The sequence below is a fragment of the Salmo trutta genome, chromosome 2 (assembly GCF_901001165.1).
Source record: "Salmo trutta chromosome 2, fSalTru1.1, whole genome shotgun sequence".
In the NCBI taxonomy this organism is placed as follows: Eukaryota; Metazoa; Chordata; class Actinopteri; order Salmoniformes; family Salmonidae; genus Salmo; species Salmo trutta.
Genome location: NC_042958.1, coordinates 44424907 through 44449075, shown reverse-complemented (window position 1 = coordinate 44449075; position 24169 = coordinate 44424907). Strand labels below are relative to the sequence as shown.

General features: G+C 45.2%; 2 protein-coding genes across 2 annotated transcripts in view; both read right to left on the bottom strand.

Annotated features, from left to right (window-relative positions):
• Positions 1-19098, bottom strand: part of LOC115155639 (calpain-1 catalytic subunit) — a 54481-nt gene extending 35383 nt beyond the window's left edge. Inside the window, exons 1-4 of the mRNA XM_029702464.1 lie at positions 18888-19098; positions 8595-8688; positions 7925-8071; positions 6344-6413 (exon numbers count right to left, since the gene is read on the bottom strand). Coding sequence (XP_029558324.1) covers positions 6344-6413; positions 7925-8071; positions 8595-8687 — 310 coding nt within the window. The 5' untranslated portion in view covers position 8688; positions 18888-19098. The remainder of the gene's footprint in view (positions 1-6343; positions 6414-7924; positions 8072-8594; positions 8689-18887) is intronic.
• Positions 19099-19184: 86 nt separating this feature from the next.
• LOC115155640 (calpain-2 catalytic subunit) overlaps positions 19185-24169 on the bottom strand; it is a 38750-nt gene continuing 33765 nt past the window's right edge. The window contains exons 14-20 of the mRNA XM_029702479.1: positions 23847-23904; positions 23650-23714; positions 22891-22959; positions 22407-22485; positions 20139-20255; positions 19658-19716; positions 19185-19549 (exon numbers count right to left, since the gene is read on the bottom strand). Of these exons, the coding sequence (XP_029558339.1) occupies positions 19526-19549; positions 19658-19716; positions 20139-20255; positions 22407-22485; positions 22891-22959; positions 23650-23714; positions 23847-23904 (471 nt within the window). The 3' untranslated portion in view covers positions 19185-19525. The remainder of the gene's footprint in view (positions 19550-19657; positions 19717-20138; positions 20256-22406; positions 22486-22890; positions 22960-23649; positions 23715-23846; positions 23905-24169) is intronic.

Below are 24169 nucleotides of genomic sequence, written 5' to 3'. Positions count from 1 at the left end.
CACTGGTAGGGGGAGAAGACGGCACTATCACAGACAGGAGAGGGTGAGAAGACGGCACTATCACTGACAGGAGAGGGTGAGAAGACGGCACTATCACGGATAGGAGAAGGGGAGAAGACGACATTATTACTGATAGGCGAGGGGAGAAGACGACAATATTACTGAGAGGAGGGAAGACGGCACTATCACTGAGAGGAGAGGGGGAGGAGACGGCACTATCACTGAGAGGAAAGGGGGAGAAGATGGCACTATCACTGAGAGGGGAGGGGGCGAAGACAACACTATCACAGAGGAGAGGGGGAGAAGATGGCAATATTACGGAGAGGAGAGGGGGAGAAGACGGCACTGTCACTGAGAGGAGAGCGGAGAAGATGGCACTATTACTGTTAGGAGAGGGGGCGAAGACGACACTATTACTGATAGGAGAGGGGGAGAAGACGGCACTATCACTGAGAGGAGAATAGGAGAAGATGGCACTATTACGGAGAGGAGAGGGGGAGAAATCGGCACTGTCACTGAGAGGAGAGGGGGAGAAGATGGCACTGTCACTGAGAGGAGAGGGGGAGAAGACGGCACTATTACTGATAGGAGAGGGGGCGAAGACGGCACTATTACTGATATGAGAGGGTGAGAAGATGACACTATTACTGATATGAGGGGGGAGAAGACGGCACTATTACTGATAGGAGGGGGCGAAGACGACACTATTACTGATATGAGAGGGGGAGAAGACGGCACTATCACTGAGAGGGGGAGAAGACGGCACTATCACCGAGAGGAGGAGAAGACGGCACTATCACTGAAAGGAGGAGAAGATGGCACAATCACTGAGAGGAGGAGAAGACGGCACTATCACTGAGAGGAGAGGGGGAGAGACGGCACTATCCCTGAGAGGAGAGGGGGAGAAGACAACACTATTACTGAGAGGAAAGGGGGAGAAGACGACACTATTACTGAGAGGAGGAGAAGACAGCACTATCACTGAGAGGTGGAGAAGACGACACTATTACTGAGAGGAGAGGGGGAGAAGACGACACTATTACTGAGAGGAGAGGGGAGAAGACAACACTATTACTGAAAGGAGAGGGGGAGAAGACGGCACTATCACTGAGAGAAGAGGGGGAGAAGATGGCACTGTCACTGCGAGGAGAGGGGGAGAAGACGGCACTATCACTGAGAGGAGAATAGGAGAAGATGGCACTATTACGGAGAGGAGAGGGGGAGAAATCGGCACTGTCACTGAGAGGAGAGGGGGAGAAGATGGCACTGTCACTGAGAGGAGAGGGGGAGAAGACGGCACTATTACTGATAGGAGAGGGGGCGAAGACGGCACTATTACTGATATGAGAGGGTGAGAAGATGACACTATTACTGATATGAGGGGGGAGAAGACGGCACTATTACTGATAGGAGGGGGCGAAGACGACACTATTACTGATATGAGAGGGGGAGAAGACGGCACTATCACTGAGAGGGGGAGAAGACGGCACTATCACCGAGAGGAGGAGAAGACGGCACTATCACTGAAAGGAGGAGAAGATGGCACAATCACTGAGAGGAGGAGAAGACGGCACTATCACTGAGAGGAGAGGGGGAGAGACGGCACTATCCCTGAGAGGAGAGGGGGAGAAGACAACACTATTACTGAGAGGAAAGGGGGAGAAGACGACACTATTACTGAGAGGAGGAGAAGACAGCACTATCACTGAGAGGTGGAGAAGACGACACTATTACTGAGAGGAGAGGGGGAGAAGACGACACTATTACTGAGAGGAGAGGGGAGAAGACAACACTATTACTGAAAGGAGAGGGGGAGAAGACGGCACTATCACTGAGAGAAGAGGGGGAGAAGATGGCACTGTCACTGCGAGGAGAGGGGGAGAAGACGGCACTATCACTGAGAGGAGAAGACGAAACTATCACTGAGAGGAGAGGGGGAGAAGACGGCACTATCACTGAGAGGAGAGGGGGAGAAGACGGCACTATCACTGAGAGGAGAGGGGGAGAAGATGGCACTATCACTGAGAGAAGAGGAGGAGAATACGGCACTATCACTGACAGGAGAGGGGGAGAAGACGGCACTATCACTGAGAGGAGAGGGGGAGAAGACGACACTATCACTGAGAGGAGAGGGGGAGAAGACAGCACTATCACTGAGAGGAGAGGGGGAGAAGACGGCACTGTCACAAAGGAGAGGGGGAGAAGACGGCACTATCACTGAGAGGAGAGGGGGAGAAGACGACACTATTACTGATAGGAGAGGGGGAGAAGACGACACTATTACTGAGAGGAGAGGGGGAGAAGACGACACTATCACTGAGAGGAGAGGGGGAGAAGATGGCACTATCCCTGAGAGGAGAGGGGGAGAAGACGGCACTATCACTGAGAGGAGAGGGGGAGAAGACGACACTATCACTGAGAGGAGAGGGGGAGAAGACGGCACTATCACTGAGAGGAGAGGGGGAGAAGACGACACTATCACAGAGGAGAGGGGGAGAAGACGGCACTATCCCTGAAAGGAGAGGGGGAGAAGACGGCACTATCACTGGGAGGAGAGGATTAGAATACGGCACTATCACTGAGAGGAGAGAAGACGGCACTATCCCTGAGAGGAGAGGGGGAGAAGACGGCACTATCACTGAGAGGAGAGGGGGAGAAGACGACACTATCACTGAGAGGAGAGGGGGAGAAGACGGCACTATCCCTGAGAGGAGAGGGGGAGAAGACGGCACTATCACTGGGAGGAGAGGATTAGAAGACGGCACTATCACTGAGAGGAGAGAAGACGGCACTATCACTGAGAGGAGAGGGGGAGAAGACGGCACTATCACAGAGGAGAGGGGGAGAAGACGACACTATCACTGAGAGGGGGAGAAAACGGCACTATCACTGAGAGGAGAGGGGGAGAAGACGGCACTATCACTGAGAGGAGAGGGGGAGAAGACGGCACCATCACTGAGAGGAGAGGGGGAGAAGACGGCACTATCACTGAGAGGAGAGGGGGAGAAGACGACTAAAGTAAAATAAAGTTAAAAAAAATGTGAATCAATCAAAAAGTAACACAATAAACTAACAATAGTGAGACTATATACAGGGGTTACTGGTGCCGAGTCAATGTGGAGGCTATATACAGGGGTTACTGGTGCCGAGTCAATGTGGAGACTATATACAGGGGTTACTGGTGCCGAGTCAATGTGGAGACTATATACATGGGTTACTGATGCCGAGTCAATGTGGAGGCTATATACAGGGGTTACTGGTGCCGAGTCGATGTGGAGACTATATACAGGGGTTACTGGTGCCGAGTCAATGTGGAGACTATATACAGGGGTTACTGGTGCCGAGTCAGTGTGCGGGGGTACAGGTTAGTTGAGGAAATTTGTAAAGTGACTGTGCATAGATAATAAACAGCGAGTAGCATCAGTGTAAAAAACTGGGGGGGAGAGAAGAAGGCAAGATTACGTGGTTGTCTCACCTAGCTACCTTAAGTTGAATGCACTGACTAAGTCACTCTGGATAAGAGCGTATGCAATTAAAACAATCAAAGTGTAAATGTGATTATGGTTATCCTTCCATCTTGTACAAGTCAAGGGACGAGGCTGGCAGTGGCGGTTCTAGACCATTTCAAATGGGGGGGCCAAGCTGGGGCCAATTGTTGTCACAGGGGCACTGGCCCCCCCAGGACCCCCCCCCCCCCCCCCAGAACCGCCCCTGGAGGCTAGACTGTTGGGGTTTCAGCAAAGAGCCTTTCAGCAGGTAGGCTATTAGAAGTGTTTAAAGATGTCCCCTTCCCTCTTTTTACTTCAAGTAGAGCTGGGACGGTTAAAACCTTTACAACCTCTTGTCGCAGGCATTCTGCTGATACAGTAAGGTTCATTATGATAAGTCGCCTATACTGGAGAAATGTCAAGTTTGATATGAAATCAATGTGCTAATATGGGTGTGTCACGTCCTGACCAGTGAAAAGGGTCATTTGCCATAGTAGAATGGTCAGGGCGTGGCAGGGGGGTTGTTTTGTGTGTTTTGGGGTTTGTTTGTTTCCAGGGGAATGTGTTCTAGTTTTCATTTTCTATGTTTCGTTTTCCAGGTTTGGCCGAGTATGGTTTCCAATCAGAGGCAGGTGTCTTTCGTTGTCTCTGATTGGAAGCCATACTTAGGCAGCCTGTTTTCCTTTGGGTTTTGTGGGTGGTTGTTTTTCGTATAGTCGTGGTACCTTACGGAACTGTTGTTTGTCATTCGTTTATTTTTGTTTAAGTGTTCTCTCAAAGAATGAAAGAAGATGAGCACTATACACGCTGCGCCTTGGTCTGTTCTCTACAACGCTTGTGACAGGGTGATTGTTAATGGGACAAACTAGTAGTAGTAGTTTAAAAGATAATAAAAGAAAAACTGTGGTGCACATTAATGTTATAAATGTATAATTATATTTAGCGTTATTGTATCATCAACTCAGGCAATTTACAGATTTATGGATTTTTGTCTGTATCGCCCTGCTCTAACTTCTAGTAGTATCTATTTAGCTAGACAAGCACCCCATAGCAATATAAACACCCCACAGCAACATAAACACCCCACAGCAACATAAACACCCCATAGCAACATAAACACCCCCATAGCAACATAAACACCCCACAGCAATATAAACACCCCATAGCAACATAAACACCCCATAGCAACATAAACACCCCACAGCAACATAAACACCCCATAGCAACATAAACACCCCACAGCAACATAAACACCCCCATAGCAACATAAACACCCCCATAGCAACATAAACACCCCATAGCAACATAAACACCCCCATAGCAACATAAACACCCCCATAGCAACATAAACACCCCCATAGCAACATAAACACCCCCATAGCAATATAAACACCCCACAGCAATATAATCACCCCACAGCAACATAAACACCCCATAGCAACATAAACACCCCATAGCAACATAAACACCCCCATAGCAATATAAACACCCCACAGCAACATAAACACCCCACAGCAACATAAACACCCCATAGCAACATAAACAACCCCATAGCAACATAAACACCCCCATAGCAACATCAACACCCCCATAGCAACATCAACACCCCATATCAACATAAACTCCCCCATAGCAACATAAACAACCCTATAGCAACATAAACACCCCATAGCAACATAAACACCCCATAGCAACATAAACACACCATAGCAACATTAACACCCCCATAGCAATATAAACACCCCATATCAACATAAACACCCCATAGCAACATAAACACTCCATAGCAATATAAACACCCCTATAGCAACATAAACACCGCATAGCAACATAAACACCGCATACCAACATAAACACCCCATAGCAACCTGTTGTAGCGCCGGCAGTCCTGTATTTATTAGCCATTCACACAGTCTCCATCTTCAGACAGGGACAGGTGACTTTAACTGGAAGGTCAATCTATTGAGGGATGAAGCTGACCCGAGGAGGACCGGGCTATGGACTGTGACGTGAAGGGGGAAAAGCAGTGAGGGAGGGAGGAGCGCCCTGCTCAAATAGAACAGTAATCTGTACCGCTCGGCCATGTTGTCAACAAGGCAGCATGGTGCATCATTCAGAAACATACACCATCTCTTTTCCATAAAATAAATGTTCGAATTTTAATTGGGAAGGCAGATAAAGCGTTTTTATCAAAAGCAATTCCTTTTGCATGTGAAAACACAGAATCCTATTGTGTCCCTGTCCAATCAGAACTCACGTAGAGCTCCCTGTCCAATCAGAACTCAACACAGAATCCTACTCCATGTGCTTAACCTACGTCACATTTAATTGGATCTGACTTCGCCACCAGGTCAAAACGTGGCACCTGGCTCACGACCAGGAGGGAGCCCAGTTCCAAGAGGAATGAGATCAACCCGCTCCACCTGAAGCATGCTGGGGCATTAACAGAACTCCCTCACTAACGTAGCTAGTAACCTCCTATACAGCCACAGTCTGGGTATTAGTAGAACTCAAAGAGCTTGTTCCTGGCCAATCAGAACTCACGTAGAGCTCCCTGGCCAATCAGAACTCAGCGAGCTTGTTCCTGGTCAATCAGAACTCACCCAGAGGTAGTCCCTGTCCAATCAGAACTCACCCAGAGGTAGTCCCTGGCAAATCAGAACTCACCCAGAGGTAGTCCCTGGCCAATCAGAACTCACCCAGAGGTAGTCCCTGGCCAATCAGAACTCACCCAGAGGTAGTCCCTGTCCAATCAGAACTCACCCAGAGGTAGTCCCTGTCCAATCAGAACTCACGCAGAACCCCTGGCTAATCAGAACTCATCGAGAGCTTGTCCCTGGCCAATCAGATCTCACCTAGAGCTCCCTGGCAGATGTCTGTTCTGGTAGCTCCTCCCAGGATGAATCGAGGGTCATCTGTTAGCTCCTGGATGGAAGGAAAGGGGAGGATTACATTAGACTATGGTAAGAGTCATTTACTGTAGACTGTTAGGGAGAGGGACTGCTCAGCAAACAGCCATTATTGGGCTGTCTTTTTCCTGTAGGAGTATCAACTTAATTTACAATACATTACAGGTATAACTCTGTCTATTTCTATAACTGATACTTCTAGTTGTTCGGACAGCTGCGCATATCTGGCTCTTGAGTAATTCTAGAACATAATATGTAACTTGGGTAAACAAGTGGCTAATCTAGGAAGTGGTCAGAGGAAACCTGGTCAACAGCTGCACTGATTGGTCTTTATTGGACTGAGAGGTTCCTTCCTCTTCATGTCTCTACTTGTCCCATACTGCCAGTCTGTCCCACATGCCAGCCATACAACAAGTGCCGGAGTAGGGTGTGACAGGCATACAGCATGTGGGCTAGACTATCTAGCTGTCTTTACAACAACATGGATCAACCTACATTAGATTTGAACGTGAACTGCCCTGTGCTTGAATGGTAGGTAACAGGTGCAGGGCGTGACAGAGGCCGTGTTGTAGACAGCATCCAAACGGTGATGTATCACGAGTAAATTTTGCTCTGAAAACCTCTTCTTCTCCGTAGGGTAAGGTTAACTTCGGTTGGCTCTATGTGAACTATAATTCCGATACTGTGTTTTAACGTTTAGAAAAGTTAATCATCAACGCTTGTGAAACAGTTTGAAACATATGCTGATTTGCCCCCTTATCTTTCATATCGGCGAGAAAGAATCTTTCAAATAAAAATGATTCACTTCCTGTAGCAGACAGCTGACCAACTACACTCACTTCCTCCCCAGTTAGCTTAGACACAGGTGTTCAGAGTACACTAGATAGATAATTAGCACATGTGGTCGCCCCTCTCTCTCTCTCTCTCTCAAAAAGGGAAAATAAATAAACATAAATATTGGTTGTATTTATAATGGTGCTTGTTCTTCACTGGTTGACCTTTTCTTGTGGCAACAGGTCACACATCTTGCTGCTGTGATGTCACACTGTGGTATTTCACCCAATAGATATGGGAGTTTATCAAAATTGGGTTTGTTTTCTAATTCTTTGTGGGTCTGTGTAATCTGAGGGAAATATGTGTCTCTAATATGGTCATACATTTGGCAGGACGTTAGGAAGTGCAGCTCAGTTTCCACCTCATTTTGTGGGCAGTGTGCACATAGCCTGTCTTCTCTTGAGAGCCAGGTCTGCCTACGGCGGCCTTTCTCAATAGCAAGGCTATACTCACTGAGTCTGTGCATAGTCAAAGCTTTCCTTCATTTTGGGTCAGTCACACTGGTCAGGTATTCTGCCACTGTGTCCTCTCTGTTTAGGACCAAATAGCATTCTAGTTTGCTCTGTTTTTTTTGTTAATTCATTCCAATGTGTCAAGTAATTATTTTTTGGTTTTCTCATGATTTGGTTGGGTCTAATTGTGTTGCTGTCATCTCTCTCTCTCTCTATCCCTCTCCCTCCTTCCCTATCTCACCGTGGGTCTCATCCATTCTACATCCCTGGTCTTGGCGGAGAAGGGGGCCAGTTCCTTGAAGCCCAGAGAGGGAGGCTCGGCTAGGAAGGAGGGATCCTGGAACAGACACCCCGTCTCCAGACACTCCTGCCTCAAAGCCTCATAGTCCTGGATGAATCAATTGAATAAACATAACACACACTGTGCATCAATAAATACAGCATCAAGATGTGCATTAAACAGATCTTGAATGATTAAACAGGTATTTCCAAAGTGGTCCTCGATGGTTAATAAATAACATAAAAGGCTGTGTTCCAAATGACACCCTATATAGGGAATAGGGCCCTGGACAAAAGTAGTGCACTCTATTCCCTATGGGCCCTGGACAAATGTGGTGCACTATATAGGGAATAGGGCCCTGGACAAAGGTAGTGCACTCTATTCCCTATGGGCCCTGGACAAATATAGTGCACTCTATAGGGAATAGGGCTCTGAACAAACATAGTGCACCCTATTCCCTATGGGCCCTGAACAAACGTAGTGCATCCTATTCCCTATGGGCACTGGACAAATGTAGTGCACCCTATTCACTATGGGCCCTGGACAAATGCAGTGCACTATATAGGGAATATGGCTCCATTTGAGACACAAAGTTACAAAACAAAACAATTAAACAAACAAACAAACTGACCTGGTTAAGGAAGGGTACGGCGTGGTCGTTGGAGCCCATTCCCTCAGCTTGCAGTCTGCTGGTGGCTATGCTAGCAGAGATTCCCCCTGACATACTGACACAGGACAGGACATACAGTGAGCTCCAAAAGTATTGGGACTGTGACCCATTTTTGGGGGTTTTGGCTGTTCTTCAGCACTTTGGATTTGAAATGATACAATGACAAAAGTACAGACTGTCAGCTTTAATTTGAGGGTATTTTCATCCATATCGGGTGAACCTAGTCCCCCCCATTTTAGGGGAACAGAAGTATAGGGACAAATTCCCTTATATTTGTATTAAAGTATACAGAAGTTTAGTATTTGGTCCCCTTTTCCTAGCATGCTGTCAGGCCCTGACCGGAGAGAGAGGGTTTGTTTCTCTATGTGGTTAGGTCAGGGTGTGGGGTGGGCATTCTATGGTGTCTATTTCTTTGTGTTGAGCCGAGTATGGTTCCTAATCAGAGGCAGCCGTCTATCGTTGTCTCTGATTAGGAATCATACTTAGGTAGCCTTTCCCCACCTGTAGTTGTGGGATCTTATTTTTGTACTGTTTGTTAAGCCTGCAAGACGTTACGGTCGTTATCATTGTTTATTATTTCGTTTTTAGTGTTCTGATTTAAAATAAATACAACGATGAACACTTATCACGCTGCGCTTTGGTCCACTCCTTTTGACGATCTTGACACACGCAATGATTACATTAATGTGAATGCTACCATTATTACAGATAATTCTGAATGAATTGTGAATAATGATGAGTCAGAAGGTTACAGACACACAAATATCACACCCCTATCATATCCCCTGTTATTGTAATGGTGAGAGGTTAGCATGTCTTGGGGGTTATGATATAAAAGGCTAACCTCCCCTGTTATTGTAATGGTGAGAGGTTAGCATGTCTTGGGGGTATGATATAAAATGCTAACCTCCCCTGTTATTGTAATGGTGAGAGGTTAGCATGTCTTGGGGATATGATATTTGTGCGCCTGTAACTTTCTCACTCATCATTATTCACAATTCATTCAGGACTATCCGTAATCATGGTAGAATCCACATTAATGTAGAAGTGTTTAGAAACATATTTTATTCTTATTTACAATAAAAGTGACTCCAAAATGACACAATACATTATTTACCATTCATTTCTATTGGGCACAAAATAGTCTAAAACACAACCAAAACAAACAGCAAATACATCCAACAACTTTATAGATGTAGTTATGTAGTCATTGTGTGCTAGGAATATGGGACCAGATACTAAACCTTTGACTACTTGAATACACATACAGTATAAGTACATTTGTCCCAATACTTTCGGTCCTCTAAAATGGGGGGGGGGACTATGTACAAAAACATGCTGTAATTTCTAAACGGTTGACCCGATATGGATGAAAATACCCTCAAATTAAAGATGACAGTCTGCACTTTAACCACATAGTCATTGTATCATTTCAAATCCAAAGTGCTAGAATACAGAGCCAAAGTATTTAAAAATGTGTCACTATCCCTATACTTTTGGAGCTCAGTGTAAATAGAGTTAGAGGCCTGGGTGGGAGCAGCATTGGCAAATAATTTACAAGACAACCAATATTCTGCTGCTGTAGCGGAGATCTCTCCTGACGTGCACAGGATATAAATAATAGGCTGGGAGGGTGCTGCAATGCACAGGCCACACCTGGATTCAAATGATATTCAATATAATTTAAAATACATTAGCTGGGCTTGATTAAGCTTGTCTGTCTGCAAGGGAACCAATAGAATAGTCGTACAACTGAATCCCCTCCCACCTGGCCCTCCAGGCAGGCTAAAGCTAATGCTCAAAGTATTTCAAATATTTTTAAAATAGTGTTTGAACCCAAGTCTGGGACAAGCACAGGGCGGAAGGTATTAATAGCAGCAAGCTAAGCTAACAGCAGAGTGGCACACTGACACGAAGACTGCAGTACAGCAACCATCTATTCCAGCCTGTCTGTGTTTCTATGTTCGCTATTTTACTAGTGATCTGTGTTTATCTATTCTGTTCTGTTTTGTTTTTCTACCAATGAACCTCTGGTCTTGTGATCTGTCTGTAAATGTGTTGTAGATTCTTCAGCTGATCTTTCCCACCACCTTTCCCACCAGAGTCCAAGACGTTTCAGAAAGATTTCCTCTGGCCTTCCCACTAGCAGTGAGTCGAGAGGTTTCAGAAAGATTTCCTCTGGCCTTCCCACTAGCAGTGAGTCCGAGAGGTTTCAGAAAGATTTCCTCTGGCCTTCCCACTAGCAGTGAGTCCGAGAGGTTTCAGAAAGATTTCCTCTGGTCTTCCCACTAGCAGTGAGTCCGAGAGGTTTCAGAAAGATTTCCTCTGGCCTTCCCACTAGCAGTGAGTCGAGAGGTTTCAGAAAGATTTCCTCTGGTCTTCCCACTAGCAGTGAGTCCGAGACGTTTCAGAAAGATTTCCTCTGGCCTTCCCACTAGCAGTGAGTCCGAGACCTTTCAGAAAGATTTCCTCTGGCCTTCCAACTAGCAGTGAGTCCGAGACGTTTCAGAAAGATTTCCTCTGGCCTTCCCACTAGCAGTGAGTCCGAGAGGTTTCAGAAAGATTTCCTCTGGCCTTCCCACTAGCAGTGAGTCGAGAGGTTTCAGAAAGATTTCCTCTGGCCTTCCCACTAGCAGTGAGTCGAGAGGTTTCAGAAAGATTTCCTCTGGCCTTCCCACTAGCAGTGAGTCCGAGAGGTTTCAGAAAGATTTCCTCTGGTCTTCCCACTAGCAGTGAGTCGAGAGGTTTCAGAAAGATTTCCTCTGGCCTTCCCACTAGCAGTGAGTCCGAGAGGTTTCAGAAAGATTTCCTCTGGCCTTCCCACTAGCAGTGAGTCGAGAGGTTTCAGAAAGATTTCCTCTGGTCTTCCCACCAGCGGTGAGTCCGAGAGGTTTCAGAAAGATTTCCTCTGGCCTTCCCACCTAGGTGTTAGGGCTATGGTGCTAGGTGTTAGGGTGCTAGGGTGTTAGAGCTAGGGTGCTAGGGTGTTAGAGCTAGGGTGCTAGGTTGTTAGGGTGCTAGGTTGTTAGGGTAATCTCATTCCCAGACACTTCCGCCTAAATGCGCGATGAGTCTGGTGGACCATTAGCCAATACAGAAAGTCGGGAGACGCTCCAGGCAGTAATTGGCTTAATCTACCAACCATTCATCTCCCACAACACCTTCCCCCTAACCCTCCCCATGCCTCATAGTTGTGTGATTTGCTAAAATTAAGTAATGACAAATACTTTGATCAGAAGGTCACTCCCATAGAATTCTATAGTCAGTTCCACTAAGGCCAACTTTGAATGTGTGATATCCCATGCGTGAATGGGTGATATCCCATGCGTGAATGGGTGATATCCTACTGTGTGCAATAGCCTGGGGGCGAGGTTATGGTTAGGTTGAAATGGGAGACACACAAAAAAAGATGAAGACCTGATACCTTGAGTCTGTGAGCAGGCTGTGGAGGAATGAGAGAAAGGATTCATGTCTGTAACCGATAGTAACCGATATGACTTTAGAAACAGGGTTTAGTCTACAGACGGTAGGCAATTAAGGTCACAGTTATGACAACTTAGGACACTAAAAAGGCCTTTCTACTGACACTGAAAAACACCAAAAGAAAGATGCCCAGGGTCCCTGCTCATCCTCGTGAACGTGCCTCAGGCATGCTGCAAGGAGGCATGAGGAGTGCAGATGTGGCCAGGGCAATAAATTGCAATGTCCGCACTGTGAGACACCAAAGACAGCGCTACAGGGAGACAGGACAGTCAGCTGATCGTCCTTGCAGTGGCAGACCATGTGTAACAACACCTGCACAGGATAGGTACATCCGAACATCAAACCTGCAGGACAGGTACAGGATGGCAACAACAACTGCCCGAGTTACACCAGGAACGCACAATCCCTCCATCTGTGCACAGACTGTCTGCAATAGGCTGAGAGAGGCTGGACTGAGGGCTTGTAGGCCTGTTGTAAGGCAGGTCCTCACCAGACATCACTGGCAACAACGTTGTATATGGGCACAAACCCACCATCGCTGGACCAGACAGGACTGGCAAAAAGTGCTCTTCACTGACGAGTCACGGTTTTGTCTCACCAGGGGTGATGGTCAGATTTGCGTTTATCGTCGAAGGAATGAGCATTACACCGAGGCCTGTACTCTGGAGCGGGATCGATTTGGAGGTGGAGGGTCCGTCATGGTCTGGGGCGGTGTGTCACAGCATCATCGGACTGAGCTTGTTGTCATTGCAGGCAATCTCAATGCTGTGCGTTACAGGGAAGACATCCTCCTCCCTCATGTGGTATCCTTCCTGCAGGCTCATCCTGACATGACCCTCCAGCATGAAAATGCCCACAGCCATACTGCTCGTTCTGTGCGTGATTTCCTGCAAGACAGGAATGTCAGTGTTCTGCCATGGCCAGTGAAGAGCCCAGATCTCAATCCCATAGAGCACGTCTGGGACCTGTTGGATCGTAGGGTGAGGGCTAGGGCCATTCCCCCCAGAAATGTCTGGGAACTTGCAGGTACCTTTGTTGGAAGAGTGGGATACCATTTCACAGCAAGAACGGGAAAATCTGGTGCAGTCCATGAGGAGGAGATGCACTACAGTACTTAATGCAGCTGGTGGCCACACCAGATACTGACTGTTCATTTGGATTTTGACCCCCCTTTGTTCAGGGACACATTATTCAATTTCTGTTAGTCACATGTCTGTAGAACTTGTTCAGTTTATGTCTCAGTTGTTGAATCTTATGTTCATATAAAAACGTATACATGTTAAGTTTGCTGAAAATAAACACAGTTGACAGTGAGAGGACGTTTCTTTTTTTGCTGAGTTTAGTAGTAAATCAGGACATTTGTCCTGTGTTAGGCAGTTTCATTTGATATCAAAACATTACTGTACTGTGTTAGGCAATGTGAAGTCCTCATTCTGTATGGGAGAAGAACAACACAGATTCTCTCTCCCCAACGGCTTTATTGGCATGGGAAACACATATTTACATGAAATAGATAATAAACAAAACATTTACAGTAAACACTACACTCACAAAAGTTCAAAAATAATAAAGACATTTCAAATGTCACATGTATATACAGTGTTGTAACGATGTGCAAATAGTTAAAGTACAAAAGGGAAAATAAATAAACATAAATATGGGTTGTATTTACAATGGTGTTTGTTCTTGACTGGTTGCCCTTTTCTTGTGACAACAGGTCACAAATATTGCTGCTGTGACGGCACACTGTGGTATTTCACCCAGCCTCGAGTCTTCTTCGGAATGACGCTATAAGCTTGGCACACCTGTATTTGGGGAGTTTCTCCTATTCTTCTATGCAGATCCTCTCAAGCTCTGTCAGGTTGGTTGGGGAGTGTCGCTGCACAGCTATTTTCAGGTCTCTCCAGAAATGGGTTCAAGTCCGGGCTCTGGCTGGGCCACTCAAGGACATTCAGAGACTTCTCCGGATGCCACTCATGCGATGTCTTGGCTGTGTGCTTAGGGTCATTGTCATGTTGGAAGGTGAACCTTTGTCCCAGTCTGAGGTCCTGAGAGCTCTGGAGCAGGTTTTCATCAAGGATCTCTCTGTACTTTGCTCCAGTCATCTTTTCCTCGATTCTGACTAGTCTCCCAGTCCCGATCGCTGAAAAACATCCCCACAGCATGATGCTGCCACCACCATGCTTCACCGTAGGGATGGTGCCAGGTTTCTTCCAGACGTGACGCTTGGCATTCAGGCCAAAAAGTTAAACCTTGGTTTCATCAGACCAGAGAATCTTGTTTCTCATGGTCTGAGAGTCTTTAGGTGCCTTTTGGCAAACTCCAAGCGGGCTGTCATGTGCCTTTTACTGAGGAGTGGTTTCGTCTGGCCACTCTACCATAAAGGCCTGATTGGTGGAGTGCTGCAGAGATGTTTGTCCTTCTGGAAGGTTCTCCCATCGCCACAGAGGAACTCTGGAGCTCTGTCAGAGTGACCACCAGTGACCTCCCCCGATTGTTCAGTTTGGGAGGGCGGCCAGCCTTAAGAAGTGTCTTGGTGATTCCAAACATCTTCCATTTAATAATGATGGAGGCCACTGTGTTCTTGGGGACCTTCAATGCTGCAGAAAGTTTTAGGACCCTTCCCCAGATCTGTCCCTCGACACAATCCTGTCTCGGAGCGCTACGGACAATCCCTTCAACCTCATGGCTTGGTTTTTGCTCTGACTGTGGGACCTTATATAGACAGCTGTGTGCCTTCCCAAATCATGTCCAATCAATTGAATTTACCACAGGTGGACTCCAATCAAGTTGTAGAAACATCTCAAGGATTATTGATGGAAACAGGATGCACCTGAGCTCAATTTGGAGTCTCATAGTAAAGGGTCTGAATATTTATGTAAATAAGGTCTTTCTGTTTTTATTTTATTATTTCTAAAAACCTGTTTTCATTTTGTCATTATAGGGTAGTGTGTGTAGATTAATGAGGTAAAAATGGGAATTTACTCAGTTTTAGAATAAGGCTGTAATGTAACAAAATGTGGAAAAAGTCAAGGGGTCTGAATACTTTCTGAACTCTCTCTCTCATTACCCTTAATGGAAAATCTAATATAAACATTAACCAACATGGACAACCCAGCAGTGTTAAGTATGCCAAAACACTTCTCAAACACTGGCATTCTAATGAGAGAGAGACAGAGAGACAGACACAGAGAGAGAGACAGACACAGAGAGAGAGAGACAGGACAGACAGACAGACAGACAGACAGACAGACAGACAGAGGTTCCATAAATCCATGAAGGTGGGGAGGGAATCTGAAAGTGTGCATCGGAAATGGCACCCTATGCCCTATTGGCCCTGGTCAAATGTAGTGCACTATAAAGTGAATATGGTGCCATTTGGGAGGCAGATGAGTCACATAGAGAGTACTCTGTTCAGTTCTGCAGGGAGGAATCCAACTTATCTACACTACAGCATCATAAAATGACTTGTTATAGACAGTTACAAGCTGAATCAATGTTGTGTTAGTGCTTGACTTGGGCTGGAGCTCACTAGAACTAAGTACTGCCACCTCAAATGTTCTACCGCTTGAGTTCCTGCACCTCTTATAGAAAATTTGCTTAAAAGTCCTGCAAATATAAACAGTTCCGGCAAACAAAATGTGTACCGGCACCTATTTTAGTCAAAGGCAAAAACTGCATTCTGTTGTGTCTAAAAAAACAAACCACATATACTTCTCCTCAGAGACATAAAGGTCAGACTGTGAGAGTATGACTCGGGCTAGTTGCACTCACTATGAGTCAAAGTCTCTCCATTCTCAGAGAACAGCCGATTCATGCAGTCCTAGAATCAAGTCATGTATAGGGCCTTCGTCCTGGTCCCGGGTCTCAACTTCAACAATGCTCCAAAACAACTAGAGATGAGCCTGTCATCCACCCAGGGGGCTCCTCGGTACTGTGGGTGTAACAGGGGGCTCCTCGGTACTGTGGGTGTAACAGGGGGCTCCTCGGTACTGTGGGTGTAACAGGGCTCCTCGGTACTGTGGGTGTAACAGGGGGCTCCTCGGTACTGTGGGTGTAACAGGGGACTCCTCGGTACTGTGGGTGTAACAGGGGGCTCCTCGGTACTGTGGGTGTAACAGGGCTCCTCGGTACTGTGGGTGTAACAGGGGACTCCTCGGCACTGTGGGTGTAACAGGGGACTCCTCGGTACTGTGGGTGTAACAGGGGACTCCTCGGTACTGTGGGTGTAACAGGGGACTCCTCGGTACTGTCGGTGTAACAGGGGGCTCCTCGGTACTGTGGGTGTAACAGGGGACTCCTCGGTACTGTGGGTGTAACAGGGGACTCCTCGATACTGTGGGTGTAACAGGGGACTCCTCGGTACTGTGGGTGTAACAGGGGGCTCCTCGGTACTGTGGGTGTAACAGGGGACTCCTCGGTACTGTGGGTGTAACTGTGGGCTCCTCGGTACTGTGGGTGTAACTGTGGGCTCCTCGGTACTGTGGGTGTAACTGTGGGCTCCTCGGTACTGTGGGTGTAACAGGGGACTCCTCGGTACTGTGGGTGTAACAGGGGACTCCTCGGTACTGTGGGTGTAACAGGGGACTCCTCGGTACTGTGGGTGTAACAGGGGACTCCTCGGTACTGTGGGTGTAACAGGGCACTCCTCGGTACTGTGGGTGTAACAGGGGACTCCTCGGTACTGTGGGTGTAACAGGGGACTCCTCGGTACTGTGGGTGTAACAGGGGACTCCTCGGTACTGTGGGTGTAACAGGGGACTCCTCGGTACTGTGGGTGTAACAGGGGACTCCTCGGTACTGTGGGTGTAACAGGACTCCTCAGTGCTGTGGGTGTAACAGGGGGCTCCTCGGTGATGTGGGTGTAACAGGGGGATCCTCGGTGCTGTGGGTATAACAGGGGGCTCCTCGGTGCTGTGGGTATAACAGGGGACTCCTCGGTGCTGTGGGTGTAACAGGGCTCCTCGGTGCTGTGGGTGTAACAGGGGCTCCTCGGTGCTGTGGGTGTAACAGGGCTCCTCAGTGCTGTGGGTGTAACAGGGGGCTCCTCAGTACTGTGGGTGTAACAGGGGGCTCCTCAGTACTGTGGGTGTAACAGGACTCCTCGGTACTGTGGGTGTAACAGGACTCCTCGGTACTGTGGGTGTAACAGGACTCCTCGGTACTGTGGGTGTAACAGGACTCCTCGGTACTGTGGGTGTAACAGGGCTCCTCGGTACTGTGGGTGTAACAGGGCTCCTCAGTGCTGTGGGTGTAACAGGACTCCTCAGTACTGTGGGTGTAACAGGACTCCTCAGTACTGTGGGTGTAACAGGACTCCTCAGTCATAAAAACTACTGTGGAGGTTCAGAGCAACATTACATCTGCTGATTTATGTGTAAGTGTCCAATATTACTGCAAAATACACAATAATGTTTGGTTTTGTTTCAGATTAGCAAAATATTTTCTCTGAGAGTTCAAAACTATTTGTAATTGTATTTAGTTGAATTTAAATCATGCTCTTTCAAAGTTTACCTGATTAACCCCCCTGTTGTGTTCGTTTCATGTTAATTCTGTGTTCCCGGTCCAAAATGGCCGCCCCATTATAGCGGATTATAAATTCATAATAATACATATATTATCACCTAATGTTGTGATAGATCATTTTATCAACTTAAGTTCTTGTGAACATTACAAGTTTTTAACTTCTATTTGCTATTTATGGCCTGTAGGCCTCATTGACCTGAGCTCATACAACTCATTGTTGAGTTAAAAAAAGCATAATGTATGGATTATTTTGACTTTAACAAATACCCAGATGAAACATATTGTGCCATTTATCACAGACTACTTTGTGTCAAAGTTTAACAAGGACTCTCTTCTCCTCACCAGTGTCATGATCAAAGATATGATCAGAGCCTCACATACAGTATATCATTTGGTCATTGTGCTGCCACAGAATGAATTGTGAGCAAGGCCTCAAAAAAGCTTTATATACCAGAGCTGTGAGAAAAGTTCTAAATATTATTGAAACAATGTTGTGATTGTTTGTGAGAATGCCAACAGGTGTGGTTCCCGTGGGGGAAAGATTCTGTTGGAGAAAGGTTCCTGTGGGTGTTACCATGGAAGCCAAGAAGGGGAGTGAGGTGTATGTGTGTGTGCTCAAACACACATGCATGAGGGGGTCTGGGAGAGGAAGTGTGTCCATCTGATGAATGGGCATGTGCCTGAACTTAATTTTATACACTAATTATAGTCTCACCCATTAATTTCTAATGACCTGTCATTTTTGACCGGGAACACCACAGGTGTACAAAAATTAAATAAAACACCAAAAATGTAATTAAAATCATCAAAATGTATTTTGTGTGTTCAGATGCCCTGTGTGGACAAAGTTATGGAACCTTATGATAATCAGGTTAAAGAAACTACATTTTTCAGAGAGAAAACTTGTAAATCGGTCCAATTCGACGGGAACACAGCAGGAGGGTTGAAGATGCATGGGTCAATGACAATAAGTTACTTTGCTGCATTATTTTGTCGCGCAAATGGTTCACTTCTGGGTTATTGCAGAGGCATAACCTAGTTGACATGGCGGGTTATTTAATACATTCATGGTGTAGCCTACCGAAAATAATCATTTGTTACATTATAACAAATTACAGAACCATTCTTGGAAATGTAGCAAGCCTAGAGTACGGTGGCCTTCTGGAAAGAGGAAAACCGAAAATACCACGCACTCTCTCTGAATAGAGATGTCACTTAGAAACCACAATAACATTGAGCACTCACCACTTTGAAGACACCTTAGATGTGTTTTGTAGTTGGGTGACAGACAGCCAGTTCACTAAACAATCGCATAAATCTCAGTACTGGGTGTTTAACGTCGAACGTTGCACGGCGGTGGTGGTGCAGCGACAGAAGCGCAAGTTCCGTACGTACGTTCGGTCAATACTACCGCGCACGGGAAAACCCAACCCCGTCCGCCGGGGAGGGGCGCATGGACCGACTCAACGCAGGCCACATGCATGGTGCGCGTATAGAACTAAAAGCTATAGATACAACTTCGAAATAAAACAGACACTAGAATAATAATAATAGTGTTTATTGGCCTATAAAAGGCTTTTCTTTTCAAAACATGACAAAATGAGCAACACAAATCTGCATAAAAGGATTGGAACTACGTGATACATTTATCACAAAAGTAGAATCTGTAACAACTTTCAATAGGCCTAGACAGCTAGGCTACATCTAATAAAACAAATACAGATTTAAAACAGGATGTGATGTAATACCGTGTGTTCAAATGAAACGTCTATAGAAAAGGCACTTTGGTTTAATAGCATGATTTGCAGAGTTTGGCTTCAAAAAAATTTTTTTGTGACACAAAGCTAAGACATTTACAGACGTCTTTTTATGGCTGCAGTGCTCTAGATCATGGTAAATGACAACCACTGAAAATAGAAAACAGAATAACAAGAATACATTAGAACTGGAAAAACAACAACAACATAAAAGCTGTCTTTATGAGTTGATTATAAGAGTAAATGGAAAGTTCTCACCTGATGGAAATCCAATTCAATAGAGCCAGTATTAGCAGTGTCAATCTTCATGAAGACTTCTGCAGGGTTGAGAGAGAGGTACAGGCGTAAGAGACTCTATAACACACACTCTACCCTCTCAGAAGAGTTAAGTCTCCACATAACCCACACGGTAAGACAGGAAGAGAACGCTGCTGACTTTCAGTTGTCTGGATACAGCTATGAATGAAAATATACATTGACATATTTATACCCCATACATCCTATCTGTGGAGAGTCAAACTGTCTGCTTGTAATCCTGAGCTGAAATGAAATAAATAAAAAGAGAAAAGCATACAACCCCCCACCCAAAAGTAACCCACACATTAAAACAATCTGCAATATTTAGTGATGTTACACTCCATGGCCATCTCTCAGCTTTATTGGAAAGCAAGTGCTGCCGTTTGGCTGAAAAACACAAATTCAGGATTGTGGCTTTAAGACAAGACGTCGTTGTACTTACTGAACATCATTTCAAGGCGCATGATGCAGGCGACAAAGTTATCAAAGTCGATGGTCATGTCAGCCTCTCCATACCGAACAACCAGAATCTGGTGGATGGCGTTGTTCAGACTGAAACCTGGTGGAAGACAAAAAAATAAATAATATTCTACTTTTATTTAACTAGGCAAGTCAGTTAAGAACAAATTCTTATTTTCAATGACAGCCTAGGAACAGTGGGTTAACTGCCTTGTTCAGGGGCAGAACAACAGATTTGTACCTTGTCAGCTCTGGGATTCTTAGTGCATACATCAGTGATCCCTGTGGGAATGTGAGTTCCCAAACTTTTTATAGTCCCGTACCCCTTCAAACATTCAACCTCCAGCCGTACCCCCTCTAGCACCAGGGTCAGCGCACTCTCAAATGTTGTTTTTTTGCCATCATTGTAAGCCTGCCACACACACACACTATACGATACATTTATTAAACATAAGAATGAGTGTGGGTTTTTGTCTCAACCCGACTTGTGGGAAGTGACAAAGAGCTCTTATAGGACCAGGGCACAAATAATAATAATCAATAATTTTGCTCTTTATTTAACCACTTTACATATAAAACCTAATTTGTTAATCGAAAACTGTGAATAACTCACCACAGGTTAATGAGAAGGGTGTGCTTGAAAGGATGCACATAACTCTGCAATGTTGGGTTGTATTGGAGAGAGTCTCAGTCTTAAATCATTTTCCACACACAGTCTGTGCCTGTATTTCGTTTTCATGCTAGTGAGGGCTGAGAATCCACTCTCACATAGGTACGAGGTTGCAAAGAGCATCAGTGTTTTAACAGCATGATTTGCCAAGGCAGGATACTCTGAGCGCAGCCCAATCCAGAAATCTGGCAGTGGCTTCTGATTAAATTACATTTTCACAGAACCGCTTGTTGCAATTTCGATGAGGCTCTCTTGTTCAGATATCGGTAAGTGGACTGGAGGCAGGGTATGAAAGGGATAACGAATCCAGTTGTTTGTGTCATCCGTTTTGGGAAAGTACCTGGGAAATTGCGCACCCTCTCAGTGGATGCTGCAGTGTACCCAAGTGGCATCGGGAGCTACTGCTTGCACATGCGTTACCACTTAACTATGTATCCCTGTCATGGCTTTTGCGCCATCAGTACAGATACCAACACATCTTGACCACCAAAGTCCATTTGATGTCACAAAGCTGTCCAGTACTTAAAAAATACCCTCTTCTGTTGTCCTGGTTTCCAGAAGAGGGTGTCTTCCTTAATTGACCCCCCATAAACGTAACGGACATATACCAGGAGCTGTGTCAGGCCTGCCACGTCTGTTGACTCATCCAGCTGTAACACATAGAATTCACTGGCTTGTATGCGAAGCAGTTATTGTTTAAAACATCTCCTGGCATGTCACTGATGCGTTGTGAAACAGTGTTGTTTAATGAAGGCATTGTCTGTATAGTTTTCCCCCAGCATTGTCCCATCCACCGCAGCAGGAAGAATTAAGTCCTCCACAATAGTATGGAGCTTGCCTGTCCTAGCCACTCAGTAGTTCACCATATAAGACTCTTCTAGCTCCTTCTTATTAATGGCATCTGTTGCTTTTATACATGTCTTACTACTCAAAAGTCATCTTAATTCTCGCTCAAAAAACTGCCGTGGCTTATTTTTCAAATTGGCATGTTTTGTTTTTAAATGTCTGCGCAAGAGTGAAGGTTTCATCGAGTTGTGAAATAGTACTTGTGCATATATAACACACTGTGGCTGAGGAAAGGCACTACTCCCAAAATAAGTGAACCCCAAATCAATGTAGTTCTCATCATATTTGCGCCTTTTCCATGGTCCAACGTCCCCGTCTGTTGTTCGGTGCTTTCCCCAGGTAAGGGAGCAGTAGCTCTTTGGCTGCATCAGATTCACACTGTCCGTGTCCAAGCTAGCTGGGCTAACAAAAAAATGTAGAATTACTGACGCTAGCATTGGATGTGCTCGTGGAAGCAGAACAGCTTGTGTCGTCGACAGGTGCAGGTGTAGTACTGCTGGTAGTAGCAGTACTACCATTAGAGCTGCTATGTGTCTCTATGGACTGTTTGAAAATGTGAAGGTATGTTTATATATATATATATATATATATATATACACACATATATATATTTTTTGTATTATTATTATTATACATTTTTTATGTGAATCACATTTTTATTTGGCGTACCCCCGACGGCAGTTTGGGAATACTTCCATAGATTAACCAGTAAATTGTTATTTTATGTCCACAAACCTGCATCCTTCAAGGCCATCCTCATTTCTGGAGTACTCATGGTGCCAGAGTTATCCATGTCATTTTTCTTATAAATGGACTAGAGGGAGGGATGGGAATAAGGAAGGGTTAAATGAGATTGCACTGTGTAAAACACACACTGCACTGAACACTGCAAAACACACACTACACTGAACACTACACTGAAAGTCACACCACGAACACTGAAAAACACACTACACCGTAAAACACACTACACTCTGTAAAGTAAACACTCTCTAAAGTAAACACTCTCTAAAGTAAACACTCTCTAAAGTAAACACTCTCTAAAGTAAACACTCTGTAAAGTAAACACTCGTATATAGGCTGTCCGGTCTTACACAACATAAATAATACTGCATTAGCTCTGGTCCAAGGGGTTACGTGCAGCTTGCTGACGCTGAAGTTGTACGTAACGCCAAGGGCCAGAGCTACCACAGCAGTAACACAAACACTAGAACCTTACCAAGTATTTCTGGATCTTCTTCCACAGTGTCGCAAATTCTCCCAGCCCCAGTTGTCCGTTACCGTTGTCCTGTACGACGGTTAAGGCTCAACAAGTATCCGGACACAGCAAGCCCAAGAAACCAGAACATTCCAAACTAAATACTTTCATTAGTCACTTTGGTCCTGATTTAGTGTTGAGATGAGTGTGCCCAAGTCACTCATTGAGGTCAATGGGAGACTTGTGTCAAGTTATGCACAATGTGCAGATCTCAAGCTAGAATACCATTCTAGATCAAGAATACCATTCTACAATACCATTCTAGATCTAGAATACCATTCTAGAATACCATTCTTTGTATAGACACAGAATATAATCATTGTGATGTAGTCCTACCTGGGTTCAAATACATGTGTATTGTGAGAATCTGGTACTTAAAATACTTTTTTTTGTTGGTGTATTTTCAGAAAACACAGCCCAAAACAAGTCATTTTATTTAAGTATTTTAACGGTTATTTCTAAAAACCAAATAGTCGACCAAATTGTTTTTACAATTATTTTATGAAACTTTTTTCACATACCATTTTGAAATACCTGGGTTAAATGCATAGGAGTGTGTTTGAGTTGCTGTATTTCCAAATACATTCAAATATTAAACTACTTGTCTTTTCAAATAAAATATATCTGAAAACTAACTTTGTGAAAGTAACTGAGACATTGTAAATAGTATTTAAACCCAGGTCTGAATGTAGAGGCGCTGTGAAGGCATGTAAAGGATACGTCCATGAGGTTGACCATGACTCTGGCTGTTTCTAGGCTGAAGCCGTCCGTCTTTATGTCCGTTCCTGTAGAGGAGATATCACAAAGAGTTAGGACTTCTGCAGACTTCCACTCCACATAAAACAAGTGCTCTTAACAGTTTGTACGGTACAAATACGAATCATGACTGGAAAGAAAGCAGAAAGCCCTTCACTCACGTTTAGCAATGATTTTGTTGAGAATAGACTGGAGCTCAGCTGCTGAAATCTCCATGTCCTAAAAACAAGTGACAGTCACAAAAATTACAACTCTATGTAGGTTTCCCCACACGGGAAAAGTGACGTTTTCAACAAAATAACAGAAGCGGGGTATGGAAGCAATCTTTCCCCATTGAAAGCAGTTAAGCCAATCTTTCCCCATTGAAAGCAGTTAAGCCAATCTTTCCCCATTGAAAGCAGTTAAGCCAATCTTTCCCCATTGAAAGCAGTTAAGCCAATCTTTCCCCATTGAAAGCAGTTAAGCCAATCTTTCCCCATTGAAA